Source organism: Lepidochelys kempii, chromosome 24 (genome assembly GCF_965140265.1).
Source record: "Lepidochelys kempii isolate rLepKem1 chromosome 24, rLepKem1.hap2, whole genome shotgun sequence".
NCBI lineage: Eukaryota > Metazoa > Chordata > Testudines > Cheloniidae > Lepidochelys > Lepidochelys kempii.
The window spans coordinates 16,290,945-16,307,809 of record NC_133279.1 but is presented as its reverse complement, the minus strand read 5'-3'; the positions used below and the strand labels follow the sequence as shown (position 1 = coordinate 16,307,809).

Sequence of the window (16,865 nt, the reverse complement as noted above, 5' to 3'; positions counted from 1 at the left end):
TTAGATTGTGAGATATCTAGGACATGGATTGTCTTTTTGCTCTGCTTGTACAGTACTTATCACAGCCAGGTCCTGGGCCAGGACTGGGGCTCCCAGAACTACCTGAAATAAAAAATAAAAAGTAATAATCAGTCCCGGATGTTATTTGAACTACTTATATTCCATAAGGTCTGTGTGGCGGCTCTGAAATACTTTACAACCACCGCATAACCTGGTCACTGGTCACACTATTTAGTGTGTGGAGGCTCTGGCTTAGTTTAAGAGCAGCTGGTAAGGAAAACAATCTGGCAGGACAAAGAGTGGCTCCAGAGAAATCACCTGCCCGTGAACATTTCAGGGTGGTGAAGAGGTAACTTCCAAGTAACCAAGAAGTTCCCACTTGCCAGCTCTAGCCAAGTTACAAAACTTTGGCCAACTCTTGGGGCCAGCAGATCCAATTGACAATAAAGACTTAAAAAGACCCTCCTGATGGATTTTCCATCATTGACAATTTTTAAGGTAGGACTGGCTGTTTTTCTAAGAGATCGGCTCTAGTTCAACCAGGGACTAATGCAAGGACGTTTTGCAGGAGTTCAGAAAGGAGAACACCACGCTCCATCTGGCCTTGGAAGCTCTGAATCTATCCAGGGGTCAGGCAGATGTTGTTGGGGTGCTCCACCAGTTATCACCTAGAGCCCACTGGGATGTCTCAGGAAGTCAGGCCTGCGTAGGCCACCAGCCCAGTGTGGAGGCTTTAGGTAAGTTAGACATATGTCTTTTACTGTTCAGAGAAAACAAGACTGACAACCATGACAGACACCACCTCTCGCTGATTCAAAATTCAATAGGATCTCATGGATTCTAGGAATACCGGCCAGTTCTTAACCTCATGTGTCCCAGCTACATCAGTGTTTTCAATCTGATCTGATCTGATGTGGGCTAGATTTAGACATCATGTTTTCAAACTCCCTGCACGTTTCAAAAGGCAATAAGATCCTATGAGTTCTAGGTATTTGGCTAGTTCTTGAACCTTTGGGTTCTAGGTCTGCCAAGATTTTAAAACCCAATAGGGTCTATGTTGTCCAGAACATTCTAGTTTCCAACCTCATATATGATGTCCTAGCTGACATAGGACCAGTTTGGGTTTTTAAAAACTTGTCAGACCTAGATCTCAAGAGGTTCAAGAACCATTCAAATATCTAGAACACATGAGATACTATTGGGTTTATATATCTATATGTCTATAACTCTCTATATCTATCTATACACACACACACATTCAGCGTAGTACCACGAGTTCTAGATATTTGGCTGCTTCTGAAACCTCTAGAGCTCTAGGTGTGAGACAGTGTTTTGAAATCCAATCAAATGTGACATGGTCTAGTACCTCAAGGGTTCCAAACACCTATATGTCTGAAAAAAACCTAGTAGAATCCTGTGAATTTTAGATATCTGGCTAGTTGGAGAAACTCCAGAGTTACAAGCCACTCCATTTAAAAAAAAAAACTATAGAACCTAGAGCCTTTTACAAGCAAGACCCCTCGGGGCAGCATATCTGGAATTGAGAACACTCTCCGCTTTGAGGGCGAAGTCCATGGAATCACATGTGCATGGAGGGCAGTGGGAGTCACTCCCTGGAGCTGGAGAAGGGAGGAGGACTGGCTGCCTTGCAGGAGGAGGGCAGCAAGCCCCCTGGGCAGAGCAGTGCTGCAGGCAGAGACCCAGGAAGCTAATGTCAGCTCCTGGCAGGCTGCAGGGATCTGCAGACTGAGGCCCTGACACAAGGGCAAAGAGGGTGCTGGAGCCACTGAAGGAAGTGGCTGGACCATGGACCGCAGTTTGCCACTGAGGGGCATGGCCGGACAGTAGACTACAGGTCCCACACTCTGAACTCTGGGGTACAGATGTGGGGACCCACATGAAAGATCCCCTAAGCTTATTTTTACCAGATTAGGTTAAAACTTCCCCAAGGCACAAATTCTTTCCTTGTCCTTGGACAGTATTGTTGCCACCACCAAGTGATTGAGACAAAAATTCAGGAAAAGAGTCACTTGGAGTTCCTTGTTCCCCAAAATATTCCCCCAGTCCCTTTCACTCCCTGCCCTGGGGAGGCTTGAGAATAATGTGAGTAATGACCAGACCTTTTGTCCCTAGGACACTGAAAACCAAACAGGTTCTTAAAGGAACTACTTTATTTAAAGAAAAAGTAAAAGAATCACACCTGCAAAGTCAGGATGGAAGGTAACTTTACAGGGTAATAAAAAGATTTAAACACAGAGGATTTCCCTCTAGGCTCAGATTCAAAGTTACAAAAAACAGGAATAAAACTCCCTCTTAGCATAGGGAAAATTCACAAGTGAAAACAAAAGATAATCTAATGCATTTTCTTGCTTTACTTACAATTTCTGTAATTTTAGATGTGTCATTTCAGGTATCTTTTCAGGAGATGTTTTACCTACTAGGTCTCTCTCTCCATCCAGAGAGGGAATAAATAAAGAGAGCCCCCCAAAAAACCTCCCCTGCCCCCCTCCCCCACATTTGAAAGTATCTTCTGTCCTTATTGATCCTTTTGTTAAGGTCCCAACCAGGTTATTTGAGCTTCTTAACCCTTTACAGTTAAAGTGATTCTGTACCTCTGGCCAGGAGGGATTTTATGTTACTGCATACAAAAAGGTTGTTACCCTTCCGTTTATAATTCTGACGGGGGGACATAGAATGTGACATGGCCAGTGGGCAGTGTAACTGAAGGAAGACGCCGTGGTCCTAGGAGTGACGTGGGTCCAGGAACAGAGGTGACAGCAGGCAAGACATCACCAGAAGAGGACACAGTGCTAATTCCCTGGACAGTGTTCATCTGGGAAACCCTCCAAAAATAGAAGCATAACAAATAATCACCAGTTATTTTGGAATATTAAGCCTGTAAGGCAGTAGGGCATGGAGTGAACAGACCAGATCCTCAGACAGTGTAAATCAGTGTCGCTCTGTTGACTTCACGTCAGAGTTCTCAGGTTCTTCTCCTGCCTCTGGGAGGGGAGCGGGGTCAGCAGGGTAGAGTGTGGGGGCTAGGAGCAAGGACTCCTTGGTTCAATCCCCAGCTCTGGGAGGGCAGTGATCTCTCTAGCAGTTAGAGCAAACTTAGTAACACCAAAACATTTATTGAATTAGTATCAAATTTGCCAAATTGTTTCACTCAATCACCAAAAAACTGACATTTTCAAATGAAATATTTTGATTTTCTTTTTCAAAATGGCTTTGTCTTGAAATGTGCTTCAATTTTATTTAAAATGTGTAAAATCTAAGCTTGCAAAAAACACATTTTGTTCAGACTGAAACAACCCGTCCCCCTTTTAATTTGCCCCAAAAAAATCATTTGGGGTCATCTCCAAATAACCGCTCCCCGATTTTTCAGAAGAACTAGAGACCCAAAGAATCGGTTCTTGTCACAGGACTTACATGCCATCTGTGGTCCCAATTCAGCCCTGTTGTGGCTGAAGACACCAGGTCAAAAGGTGATAATAGGGACGAGAATTCAAACATCTCCGTGTTTAGATCAAAACAGCAGCGGCCGTGTCTCTAGGCCCCCACGTGTCAGCTCAACGTAGGTGTTACTCACCCTCAATTTCTGGTGGAAGCCGTACCTCGCAGAGATGTGAACTGCTATTAAACACAGGTGTGACGAGCTTGAGGAGCGAACTCACTTTTGCCGTACGGCTGCACTGGCCCTCGGTCCCGTTGCGTAGCTGAGCTCAGGGGCTGTCCGGGCTCGATGTTTCCTGAAATTCGGCTTCTTTGCTTTTTCACCCCACTCTGAATCAAAAATATTATAACCATCTGAAAATGTTCAATCAGCACGTGCTGGGGGCAGGAAGGGGAGTCTGTATCGCGGGAACCAAATCACCCCAAATTTGCATTACAGCTCCCCCTCCCCCCGCCTCCGTTGCAGAATGTCATTTTTCAAGGCAGTTGCCCCATGCATGGGGGCGTCAATGCAAGTTGTGAATATTAACAGCAGCTCATCATCAGGGGGCTGCAACTCATGAAGTCCCCCATGAAACGACCACCCTTCACTCCAGCAGACTCCTGCAGAGCCCCTGGGGCTTGGTGCACCTTTCCAAGTGTAAGCCGAGTCTGGATGAGCTCTCCTCTGACATCTAGTGCTGAGCTGTGGAAAAAGACTTCAGAAGCTGATCATAGAATCATAGAATCATAGACTATCAGGGTTGGAAGGGACCTCAGGAGGTCATCTAGTCCAACCCCCTGCTCAAAGCAGGATCTCATTTGCATGGACACACCCACCCTGCCTAGGTGCTCAGCATGGTGGGATTGCTTGCCCAAATGATCACTTGTGGCTGGTGTTGGATCCCCAGTCTCCTTGTTATTGGGGCAGGAGTAAGAAAGGGTTATTATCCTTGTTGTGTGAACGAAGAGCAGCAGAACTGTGCCTGGCATACCCCCAATGCCATACCCCAATGCCCAGGAATGATTATTTATGATTATTTTTTATTTCGGTAGCGCTGGGAGCTCAAATCCTCACCCAGAACCCCGCTGTGCTAGGCACTGTACAAACACAGAGCAAAAAGACAGTCCCTGTCCCAGAGAGCTCATGGTCTAGGGAGATTCAATGGATAGAGACCTGGGCTGGGACATAGCAGACATGGGTTTGTTCACGGTTGTGCCCCTGGATGGACCGAAGTTTCTACTGGGTGACCTTGGCCAAGTCACTTCCCCACTCTGTGTCTCAGTTTCCGCATTTGTAAAAACTGGAAGACTGCTACTGACCTTGCTAAAATTCTTTGAGATCTACTCATGAAAAGCACTAGAGAAGAGCTAGATGTCGCTATTGTCATACACAGGCTCCTCTATAATATACTACACCTAATGGATTTTAAACCATTTGGAAATCTAGAACCAGGATGAAACTTTTAGCAAGCAATCTGGAACCTGTTGGATTCTATGTGGTGTGTAAACACTCCAGAATCCAGTGATGTCCTAGATCCAGTCGGGAATCTTGAACCAGGGCCGGATTAACCTTTTGTGAGCCCTTGCGCCAAATATATTTGTGGGCCCCCATGTAGCCGTTGTGGGCTCCGAGTGTGGGCCTGGTGTGGCAGGGCCATTGGTGGCCTAGTATACCCGGTACTGAATCTCAGAGACATTTTTCATTTTGATCACCCACCTCTACATGACTATCTGCATTGCCACATACGGCTCCCTCCGCCCCCAGGGTTTCTCATTAAGCTGTGGATCCCCTGGTTCAGAACTGCAGTCAGGTGGAACCCTTTTCGGCTTGCGTGTTTGGAGGCGATATCTGATCCACATTGTGAGACTGTCCTGTCATAAATGAGGGGAAATTGAGGTGCTTTTTAAATTCTTTTCTTCCACTCTTCGTTTCTGTGGGGAATTTGCCATTGCAATATCACGGTCTTCTTTTTAAACAAACAACACAAAAAAAAATGGCAATGGCTGTAGAAAATAGTAATTCCTGTCCTAGTGAGCACTGGGAAGACTCCAGCATGGGTTGCTCAATTTTATCCTACTTTTTCTACAGCAAATTACAGTGGATCAGCATATTTGATTTGGGAGAAATGAAGTAACAGCTGCCCAAATTGAGCTTGAGCATCCCTGAATTTTGCGGGTGTTCAAATCTGAAAGGCAGGTGCTAGATTCCCTTTCTGAATATTAGATAAATCTGGAAAGGAAAAGTCAATTTCTGCTTCCATGGCTCAGAAGTGGAAATCCTCCTGCTCTGTATCTAAAGCCACCCAGGTCCTCGAGTAGAGCCTCCCCTCCCTTACTTTTCATTTTAACTTTTCCCAGTGGGGTCCACAGACCTCCCTTGCTAGGCTTCAAAAAGAGAGGTGCACTGTCTATTTAGTCCACCCAATTCCTTCTTTGGGGGCTGCCAGGCGGGGTCACACCAGGACTGGGGAAGTCTTCTGAGGGTGATATCTGGGCCAAAGCCTTCTACTCCTTGGGCATACTTGCTCCCCATTCACAGTGCCACCTCCTTCTAACAGCCAGCTCTCCATTCACAGCAAGCTGCAACGCATGGGATCTCAGCTTCCTCACTCCCTCCCCCTCACTTTCCTGTTGATAGCTGCCAAGGGAATGTGGGAAATGTAGTTCCTTCCCTGCTCCAGGGCCGGCTCTCTAGGCAGGGAGCTGGCCAAGGAACTACAGCTCCCAGGGCCCTGTGGGTTCTCAGCTCCCACGCTCGATCCCTGCTCCTCCGAGGCTCCACTTCTGCAGCGCTGCGAGAAGGGAGGAAATGAGTGTTATGGGGCCCCTTCTGAGCTTGGGCCCAGCGCTATGCCGTCATTGGGGCCAGGGTAAATCCGGTACTGTCTAGAACCCATAGACTTTGAGTTTGAACACATTGAGAGGCTTACAATAAATGAGATTCCAGATTCAGCTAGTGATCCAGAATCCAAGAGAGTCAACTAGGTTAGAACACATTGAGAGACCTAAAACCAACAAGATTCTGGAGCTGGCTACTGATCTGGTGCCACTGATGACCCACTGAGTTTGAAAAAATTGAGTGACTTTGGACGCACGGAGTTCTGGAGAGAGCAGGGAATCTAGAATCCAGGGACACTGCAGAGTTTATGAACAGTGAGATACCTGGAACCCATTAGGATTTAGAACCCTCAGGAATCTAGAAACAACTGGGATGCCAAGTGTTCAACTCTCCCTAAGTCTGGGCACCTTCAGACCACCACCTGTTTTGTGTTCTCGACTTCTGACCCGTATCTTCCACTAGACTCAGGGGCACTGCTGAAGAGACCATCAACAAAAGCTGCTTTTTACCAGAGTGAGAAGAGATGTCCTGAAGACCTGCCAGAACTTCTCCCCCACAAAGAGGTAGAGGATGGGAGTGAAACAGGCATTGAAGCAAGATGTGAAGGTATAAATGACAAAGAGAGCACCCATCACCAACTCTGGCATCTCCTTCTTGGAGAGCTTCAAGCCATGATGGAGGTGGTAGGGAAGCCAGCCAAGGAAGAAGGAAACCACTGCAGCCACCATGACTTTGAAGGGCTTCTTGGTCTGTGCCAGCTTCTTCTCCTTCATCTTCAGCCCCAAGCGGACATAGCATCCCACCATGGTGCAGAAAGGCAGCAAGAAGCCTAGCAGGAACCGGACCATGAAGATGGCCACGTTGACCCATCTCCCCAGCTCCTGCATCTTGGCTCTATTCCAGTCTCCGGAGAGGGCATAATTGTTGATGCAGATGATTCTGCCCCCGTCCACCACCTGGGTCTCCCGGAAAGCCAAGTAGGGAGGGCTGAGACCGAAGGAAGCCAGCCACATGCCCACCACCAGCTTCCCAGCCCGGGGCACTGTGCGGTGATTCCGGGACCAGTTGGGGTGGTTAGTGAGGGTGAGATGGAAGACAGAGGAGAACATGCCCACAGAGATGCAGGTGTTGAGAAGCTTGCGCAAGACCATGCCGAAGACCCAGTGTAAACCCATGAGGAGGGAGACGATGAAGAAGGGGATCAGCAGGGTGAGTAGGAGGAGAGAGGACATGAGGTGGAGGAACCAGAGCGTGGTCACTGACCTCCTCATCTTCAGCCCCAGCACCCACAGGTACAGCCCGTTCCCCACCACACCCACCAGGAAGGTGGGGAAGAGCAACACAGCAGAGGCCAGGTGAGAGGTGCTCACAGCTGCTGGGGTCTGGCTGGAATTCGCCCCAGTGGTTGGTGGGAGAGTCATGTTGCCTCAGTCCATGGTGCTCGTCCAGCTTTTCTAAATAGTCCCAAACCACTTCTTTCTCCACAGGGGCTGGTCACCTCCTCCCCATGCTGTGCTGCCCAGTGCAGCAGTCTGGGAGCTGACCTTGTTCGTGAAGACAGAGGCAAAAAAAGCATTGAGTACATTAGCTTTTTCCACTTCCTCTATCACTAGGTTGACATCCCTCATTCATTAAGGGGCCCACACATTCCTTGACTTTCTTCTTGTTGCCAACATACCTGAAGAAACCCTTCTTGTTACTCTTAACATCCCTTGCTAGCTGCAACTCCAAGTATGATTTGGCCTTCCTGATTTCACTCCTGCATGCCCGAACAATATTTTTATACTCTTCCCTGGTCATTTGTCCAATCTTCCACTCCTTGGAAGCTTTTTTTGTGTGTTTAAGATCAGCAAGGATTTCACTGTTAAGCCAAGCTTGTCACCTACCATATTTACTATTCTTTCTACACATCGGGATGGTTTGTCCCTGTAACCTCAATAAGGATTCTTTAAAATACAGCCAGCTCTCCTGGACTCCTTTCCCCCTCCTGTTATTCTCCCAGGGGATCCTGCCCATCAGTTCCCTGAGGGAGTCAAAGTCTGCTTTTCTGAAGTCCAGGGTCCATATTCTGCTGTTCTCCTTTCTTCCCTGTGTCAGGATCCTGAACTCGACCAATTTCATGGTCACTACCTCCCAGGTTCCCATCCACTTTTGCTTCCCCTACTAATTCTTCCTTGTTTGTGAGCAGCAGGTCAAGAAGAGCTCTGCCCCTAGATGGTTCCTCCAGCACTTGCACCAGGAAATTGTCCCCTACACTTTCCAAAAGCTTCCTGGATTGTCTGTGCACCACTGTATTGCTCTCCCAGCAGATATCAGGGTGACTGAAGTCCCCCATGAGAACGAGGGCCTGTGATCTAGTAACTTCTGTTAGTTGCTGGAAGAAAGCAGACTATAGCAGACTCCCACCACTACATCACTCTTGTTGCTCACACTTCTAAACTTAATCCAGAGACACTCAGGTTTTTCTGCAGTTTCATACCGGAGCTCTGAGCAGTCATACTGCTCCCTTCCATACAATGCAACTCTCCCACCTTTTCTGTCCTGCCTGTCCTTCCTGAACAGTTTATATCCATCCATGACAGTGCTCCAGTCATGTGAGTTATCTCACCAAGTTCCACCATTGAATAATCCGCTACTGCCCAGCTTGGCTTCTTAGACAGTTGGACGCGGAGGGCCAGGGATGCACAGAAATGTGGGTCCAGCGGTACCTCCAGGGCAAATACCAATGCCAACAGCTGCCCATTGGAGGGAGTTGCGTGTCCAAAGGGACTAGAGCTTCGATAGGGCTCTGAAAGAGCCACGTTCCCCAGAGATGCAGCAGAGGTGGCTGGTATGAGTATGGCCAGGCTGATGCCCCAGGTTTGGATGTAAGTGTGCAGAGAGGAAAGGGCTGTTGGATTCAAGGGGCCATGTCAGGGTTCCCTCCCCACTCTGAACTCTGGGGTATAAATGTGGGGACGCACATGAAAGACCCCCAAAGCTTATTTCTACCTGCTTAGGTTAAAACTTCCCCAAGGCACAAATCCTACCTTGTCCTTGGACAGTATTGCTGCCACCACCACGTGAGTTGGACAAAAATTCAGGAAAAGGGTCACTTGGAGTCCCTATTTCCCCAAAATATTCCCCCCAAACTCCTTTACCCCCTTTCCGGGGGAGGCTTGAGAATAATATACAAACCACGTGGTTACAATGTAAGCACAGACCAAACCCCTGCGTTTTTAGGACATTGAAAATCAATCAGGTTCTTAAAAGAAGAATTTTATTTACAGAAAAAGGAAAAGAATCACACCTGCAAAACCAGAATGGAAGGTAACTTTACAGGGTAAATAAAAATATTTAAAACACAGAGGATTCCCCTCTAGGCTCAGCTTTAAAGTTACAAAAAGCAGGAATAAAACTCCCTCTTAGCATAGAGAAAATTCACATGCTAAAACAAAAGATAATCTAATGCATTTCCTTGCCCTCACTTACAATTTTTGTAATCTTAGATACTTATTTCAGATCTGCTAAGGGCGCTCCTGCAGCCGGGCCTACAGAGAAACCTTTTCCTGTCAGAACCGACGAGTCCAAGTGCTCTGAAATCCACGTGCCCGCTCGGCTTGGCTTGAAATTGGCCGTCTCTGAGGAAGGCCCGGGGCAGAGTGAGTGGGGCAGATTCAGAGGCTTGTGATCCGGGGCCCTCAGTTAAAGCTGCATGAAAAGGAGCCGTTCTTAATTTTTTTTCACAGCGCTCTGAAAACCAGTTACAGACTCGCATTGACTTGGAAAGTGGCACCAAGCCGCAGGGGCTCTGCTGGAGTCTGCGGGAGGAAAGAGCGGTCGTTTGATCAGGGACGTCAGGAGACGCAGCTCCCTGAAGATGAGCTGCTGTTAATATTCACAAATTGCACTGAAGCCTCCATGCAGGGGGCAACTGCCTTGAAAATCAGCACTGAGCAATGGAGCGGGGGGTTGTGATGCAAATTGGGGGTCCTTTGGTCCAGGAGTTCCCGTGATACAGCCCCCCACACACACACACGTGCTGACTGAACATTTTCAGATGGTTATAATGTTCTCAGTGCAGAGTGAGGGGAAATAGCAAAGAGGCCAAACGTCGAGCCTGGATGGCCCCTGAGCTCAGCCACGCACAAGGACCGAGGGCCAGTGCAGCCATATAGCAAAATTGAGTCCACTCCTTGAGCTGTTCACACCTGTGTTTAATAGCAGTTCACACCTCTGCGAAGTACGGCTTCCAGCGGAAATTGAGGGTGAGTAACACCCACGCTGAGCTGACACGTGGGGGCCTAGAGACTGCTGTTTTGATCTCAACACGGAGATGTTTGAGTTCCCGTCCCTATTATCACCTTTGACTTGGTGTCCTGGTGACTTGGCTGACTTGGGACCACAGATGGCATGTAAGTCCTGTGCCAATAACCGATTCTTTGGGTCTCTAGTTGTTCTGAACAGCCGAGGTGCGGGGGGGGGCTCATTTGGGATGACCCCAAATTATTATTATTAGCTAATGAAAAGGTGTGGGGGGTGGGGATGGAGATTGTTTCAGTCTAAAGGAAATGTTTTTTTTTTTCCTGAGCTTGGTTTTTACACATTTTAAATGAATAAAAAAATTAAACACATTTCAAGCAAAGCTGTTTGGAATAAGAACATCACAGTGTTTTATTTTGAAAATGTCGGCTTTTTGGTGGTTGAGTGAAACAATTTGGCAAATCTGACACTAATTCATTAAATGTTTTGGTGTCACTAAGTCTACTGTAACTGCTAAACACCATTTCCTCACAGAGCTGGGGTTTGAACCCAGGCGTCCTGGCTCCTAGCCCCCCCCCCCCCCACGCTAACCTGCTAGAGCCCACTCATCTCCCAGCAGCAGGAGAAGAGCCCAAGAACTCTGAAGTGAAGTCAACAGAGCTACATTGATTTACACTGGCCGAGGAGCTGGCCTGTTCGCTCCAGGCCCTATTGCCTTACAGGCTTAATATTCCAAAATAATTGGTGATTATTTGTTATGCTTCTATGGGGGGGGGTCCCAAATGAACACCGTTAAAGAGGCCTGATTTTCCAGAAGAAATAGCTGAACCCTTTGTGAACATCAGGCCTCTTGGAAAGTGTTTCAAGTCAGTACATGATTCCATGTACTTGGAACCCTTCAGTTACTAGACCTTGTCAGATCTAATTGGGTTTCAAGACACTATTATACATAGAACCCAAGAGGTTTAAGAACAAGCCAGATATCTAGAACTAATGCAGTACTGTTGTGTGTGTGTATATTATATATATATACACATATGTATATGTATACACACACACATTTAAAAACACAATAGTATCCCAAGAGTTCTAGACATTTGAGTGATTCTTGAACCTTTTGGGTTCTTGCTCTGACCAAAAAATTTTAAACCCAAACGGGTCCTATGCGCTCTAGGATGTCAGGTATGAGGTTGGAAACTAGGATGCTCAAGACCACATAGGATCTCTTCGGGTTTTTAAATCTTGGCAGACCTAGAACCCAAGAACTTCAAGAACCAGCCAAATACCTAGAATGCATAGGATCCTATTGGCTTTTGAAACATAAAGTGGCTTGGAAAACATGATGTCTAAATCTAGCCCACATCAGATCAGATTGCATTCAAAACCCTGACAGACCTGGGACCAAGAGGTTAAGAACTGGCCAGGATTCCTAGAATCCATAAGATCCTATTGAATTCTGAATCAGCGAGAGACGGTATCTGTCATGTTTGGCAGTCTTGTTTCCTCTGAACAGTAGCAATGGGAAAAGATGTTTAAAACAGATGGGCTATGTGCATGTCTAACTTACCTACAGCCCTCCACCTGGGGCTGGTGGCCCACACAGGTCTGGCTTCCTCAGATACCACAGTGGGTCCAGGTGACAATTGGTACAGTACCCCAACAAGATCTGCCTGACCTCTGGATAGAATCAGAGATTCTAAGGCCAGAAGCAGCATGGTGGTCCCCTAGTCTGACCTGAATCAGAACATCCCTGAATTAGTCCCTATTTGAACTAGAGCAGACCTGTTAGAAATACCATCCAATCCTGCTTTAAAAATTGCCAGTGATGGAGAATCGGGAGGATCTTTTTAACTCTTTATCATCTTTTGGATCTGCTGCCCCCCAACCTTGGCCAAGGTTTTGTAACTTAGCTCAAGCTGGCAGGTGAGATCTTCACAGTTACTGTGACCTGTGACTAGAGGTGCAGAGGGCAGCCCACACTGAAAATGCCAAGGTCAGGGTGGGCAGCAAAAAGGAGAGCAGTTTATCCCAAAACTGGTGGTTACCACTGTAGTTAGATTCACCAACCACTCACAAGCTGTGCTCCTCATCCGCCACACTGGTGATCAAGAAGCCAAAAAAAGAAAGAAAGAAAGAAGAAGAAGAAGAAATCCCACAGCCCCCTTTATTGCATTCCAATCTTAGGCTCCCAGTCAGCAAATAGGTCCAGTAAAGTGAGAAGTTACTTAAAATTCTATTCACTGCACAAAATGTTCTTCTGATCCCCAAAGGGCCAGCCACATTCCCAGATCAATACTGGTTTGGATCTTACCCAAAACGCCACACTGCCAGCCAATGCTTCATGGCCCATCCAATGGGCTGGACAGGGCTGATGCAAGCTGTCTGGGGCTGTCACCCAGATACACAGCACAGGTCTGAGATATCAATATACCACACATATTTACAACTCACAACACAAAGATGATACATACACATAAACAAGCTGATCATATTTATCAAATGATAACTTTCCCACTGATAGCTTACATGGTATATCTGGTATGTTCCATTGGAATTTTGTATCCATAACATTATGAATGATCACCCATATTCCATACAGTGTCACTCTTATTAGCTTGGACGTTACCTCTTCACCACCCTGAAGTGATCATGGGCAGGTGGTTTCTCTGGAGCAGCTCTTTATTCTACTGACTTGTTTTCCTTACCAGCCGCTCTGAAACTAAGCCAGAGCTTCCCCACCCAAAATATCCCAGTGATCGGGTCACATGGTGTTGGAAATTATTTCAGAGCTGCCACAGAAAAACTTATGGAAACTACGTAGTTCAAGCAAAACCTGGGAATTATTAATAATTACTATTCTTTATTTCAGCAGAGCTTGGAGCCCCAGCTCTGGCCCAGGACCCCAATGTGCTCGGCACTGTACAAACACAGAACAAAAAGACAGTCCATGTCCCAGAGAGCCCAGAATGGATAGAGACCTGGGCCAGGACACAGGAGAGCTGGGTTTGTTCCAGGTTCTGCCACTGGACAGGCCAAAGGTTCTACTGGGTGACACTGGCCAAGTCACTTCCCCACTCTGTGCCTCAGTTTCCCCATTTGTAAAAACTGGAAGACTGCTACTGACCTCCTTGCTAAAGTTCTTTGAGATCTACTGATGACAAGCACTAGAGAAGACCTAGATATCGCTATTATAATACACAGACTCTTCTATAATATACTACAGCTAATGGATTTTAAACCATTTGAAAATCTAGAACCAGGATGAAACTTTTAGCAAGCAATCTGGAAGCTGTTGGATTCTATGTGGTTTGAAAACACTCTAGAATCCGGTGATGTCCTAGATCCAGTCAGGGACCTAGACTCAGTAGACTTTGAGTTTGAACATACTGAATGGCTTACAATAAATGAGATTCCAGAGCCACCTAGAGATGCAGAATCCAAGAGAGTCAATTAGGTTAGAACACATTGAGAGACCTAAAACCAACAAGATTCTGGAGCTGGCTAGCAATCTGGTGCCATTAATGACCCACTGAGTTTGAAAAAATTGAGAGACCCAAAACATATGGGATTCTGGAGAGAGCAGGGAATCTAGAATCCAGGGACACTGGGGTTTATAAACATTGAGATACCTGGAACCCATCAGGTTTCAGAACAAGCAGGAATCTAGGAACAAAGGGGATGGCAAGTTTTCAACTCTCCCTAAGTCTGGGCAACTTCAGACCATCTCCTGTTTTGTGTTCTAGATTTCTGACCCCTGTCTTTCACTAGACTCAGCGGTACTGCTGCCTAGATCATCGACAACAGCCTCTTTGACCAGAGTGAGAAGAGACTTCCTGAAGACCTGCCAGAACTTCTCCCCCACAAAGAGGTAGAGGATGGAGGAGAAGGAGGCATTGAAGCAGGATGACAAGGTGTAAATGACCATGAGAGCACCCGTCACTGACTCTGGCACCGCCTTCTTGTAGAGCTTCAAGCCATGGTAGAGGTGGTAGGGGAGCCAGCCGAGGAAGAAGGAAAGCACTGCGGCCACCACGACTTTGAAGGGCTTCCCAGCCCACGCCAGCTTCTTCTCCTTCATCTTCAGCCCCACGCGGACATAGCATCCCACGATGGTACAGAAGGGCAGCAGGAAGCCCAGCAGGAATCGGACCACGAATACAGCCAGGTGGACCTGTCTGTCCAGATCCTGCATCTCAGCTCCATTTTGGTCTCCGGAGAGGGCGTAATTGTTGATGCAGATGATTCTGCCCCCGTCCACCACCTGGGTCTCCCGGAAAGCCAGGTAGGGAGTGCTGAGACCGAAGGAGGCCAGCCACACGCCCACAACCAGCTTCCAAGCTCGGGACAGGGTGCGGTGATTCCGGGACCAGATGGGATGGTGAGTGAGGGTGTAGCGGTCCAGACTGATGAGTGTGAGAAGGAAAACAGAGGAGAACATGCCCATGGAAATGAAGGCATTGAGAAGCTTGCACATGGCCATGCCAAAGACCCAGTGGAAATCCACGAGGACGTAGATGGCAAAGAACGGGATTAGCAGGGTGAAGAGAAGGTAGCAGGAGACCAGGTGAAGGAACCAGAGCGTGGTCACTGTCCTCCTCATCTTCAGCCCCAGCACCCACAGGTACAGCCCGTTCCCCACCACACCCACCAGGAAGGTGGTGAAGAGCAACACAGCAGAGGCCAGGTGATGGGTCTTCGTGGTGTCTGCGATCTTACTGGAATTTGCCATTGTGGTTGGTGGGAGTGCCGTGATATCTTGTTCCATGGTACCCTGGGAAGAGACAGAAGAGGGGTTCGAAGGGACAACATTGGAGGCCAAAAGGGAGAGTGGAAGTGGAGAAGGGAGAAATACCAGTGTGAGTAACTGGTAAGGTAACACTGGAGAGGACGTCGCTGGGCACTCTGTGGTCCTCCAGAATATCCATGGTAGATATTCCCAGAAACTGGGCTATAGCCGGTGGAACTCACTGCTGCAGGATAGAGCTGTGAGCAGTAGGGGAGGACAAGGGGGATAGCAGACATGGGAGAAGTGGGGAAGGGGACAGTCTAGGAGATCAAATATACAGCTATGCAGAGAATATCATGTAGCTGTGATGTGGCTGGCTCAGGGGAGCAGGGAATGGGCCACGGGGCCTTTCCACTCTTGGGTGGCCAGCTCTAATCTGGCCCCAGGGCAGGGGATCAGGGCTATTCAGTTGAGGGGGGATCGGTGCTGTTGACTCCTAGCATGCAGGAGCTGGTGCCAGTGTAACTCACTGCCACAAGGCAGAAAAAGCCACCCCGCCCCCACCCCATCTCTTCTGCTCATCTGCCAGTCACAGGAACTGCTGCTACACCCTGACTCGAGAGAGCGCGCAGGGTCCTTCTCACCCTCATTGCAACAGGAAACCACAATCCACCGAGCTGCTGCTCTGCCCCCAAGCCGGGCTGCCAGCCCTGCAGCCGGGTCCTCTGGGCTATTGCCTCTGGCAGGGACTGCATCCCTTATGGCCTTGTTAGCACAGTGTCCTCTGTGCTCTGCAGCCTGGCCTAATGGTTAGAGAAGGGCAGGCTGGGAGCCAGGACTCCTGGGTTCTACGCCCAGCTCTGGGAGTGGGGTGGGGGTCAGAACTCCTGGGTTGTGGGAGGAAATTGGGGTCTTGTGGCTTAGAGCAGAGGTTCGCAGCCAAGGGGTATGTGTACCCCTAAGGGTACGCAGAGGTCTGTCGGGGGGTACATCAACTCATCTAGATATTTGCCTAGTTTTACCACAGGCTACATAAAAAGCACTAACGAAGTCAGTACAAACTAACATTTCATACAGTGACTTGCTGAGACTGCCCTATGTACTATACACTGAAATGTAAGTCCAACATTTATGTTGCAATTAATTTATAATTATACAGGAAAAATGAGAAGGTCAGCAATTGTTCAGTAATAGTGTAGCTGTGACACATCTGTATATTTATGTCTGATTTTGTAAGCAAGTAGTTTTTAAGTGAGGGAAAACTTGGGGGTACACAATAGAAGGGGTACAGTAGTCTGGAAAGGTTGAGAACTGCTGGCTTAGAGCTTTGTAAATGGGGATCAACTCGTCAGACTAACATGAAATAAGGGGAAAAACTTTACCCATGTCACTGACCTCACCTACTACCTCTGTCTATTGAGTGCCCCATGGGAACCCCACAGATACCCAGTGGCAGGGAGTCCCACCGATTTGCCTTTACAATAGCAAATTTCTGTGGCTTCTAGGGGGGCTTAGCAAGAAAATTCCCCTTTAGACCCAACATGGGGCCTTCCGCCTGCTGTCTTGACTCACCTGGGCAGCGGGTGGTGGAAACAGACCCAGCGCAGAGAGAGCCTCAGA

The 16,865-nt window shown here is 47.8% G+C and overlaps 1 protein-coding gene and 1 pseudogene across 1 annotated transcript; both read right to left on the bottom strand.

The window, feature by feature from the left end:
• Nucleotides 1-6,765: 6,765 nt before the first annotated feature.
• LOC140902844 (probable G-protein coupled receptor 33) lies at nucleotides 6,766-7,713 on the bottom strand (annotated as a pseudogene).
• A 6,536-nt stretch (nucleotides 7,714-14,249) lies between these two features.
• Nucleotides 14,250-16,865, bottom strand: LOC140902831 (probable G-protein coupled receptor 33). The gene is made up of 2 exons (XM_073323370.1): nucleotides 16,818-16,865; nucleotides 14,250-15,290 (listed from the first exon to the last, which is right to left on the bottom strand). The coding sequence occupies exon 2, from the start codon at nucleotides 15,282-15,284 to the stop codon at nucleotides 14,259-14,261; it is 1,026 nt and encodes a 341-aa protein (XP_073179471.1). The 5' UTR covers nucleotides 15,285-15,290; nucleotides 16,818-16,865; the 3' UTR covers nucleotides 14,250-14,258.

Coding starts and splice junctions, on each gene's coding strand:
- LOC140902831 (XM_073323370.1), bottom strand. CDS start 15,284: ATGGAACAAGATATCACGGCACTCCCACCAACCACAATGGCAAATTCC.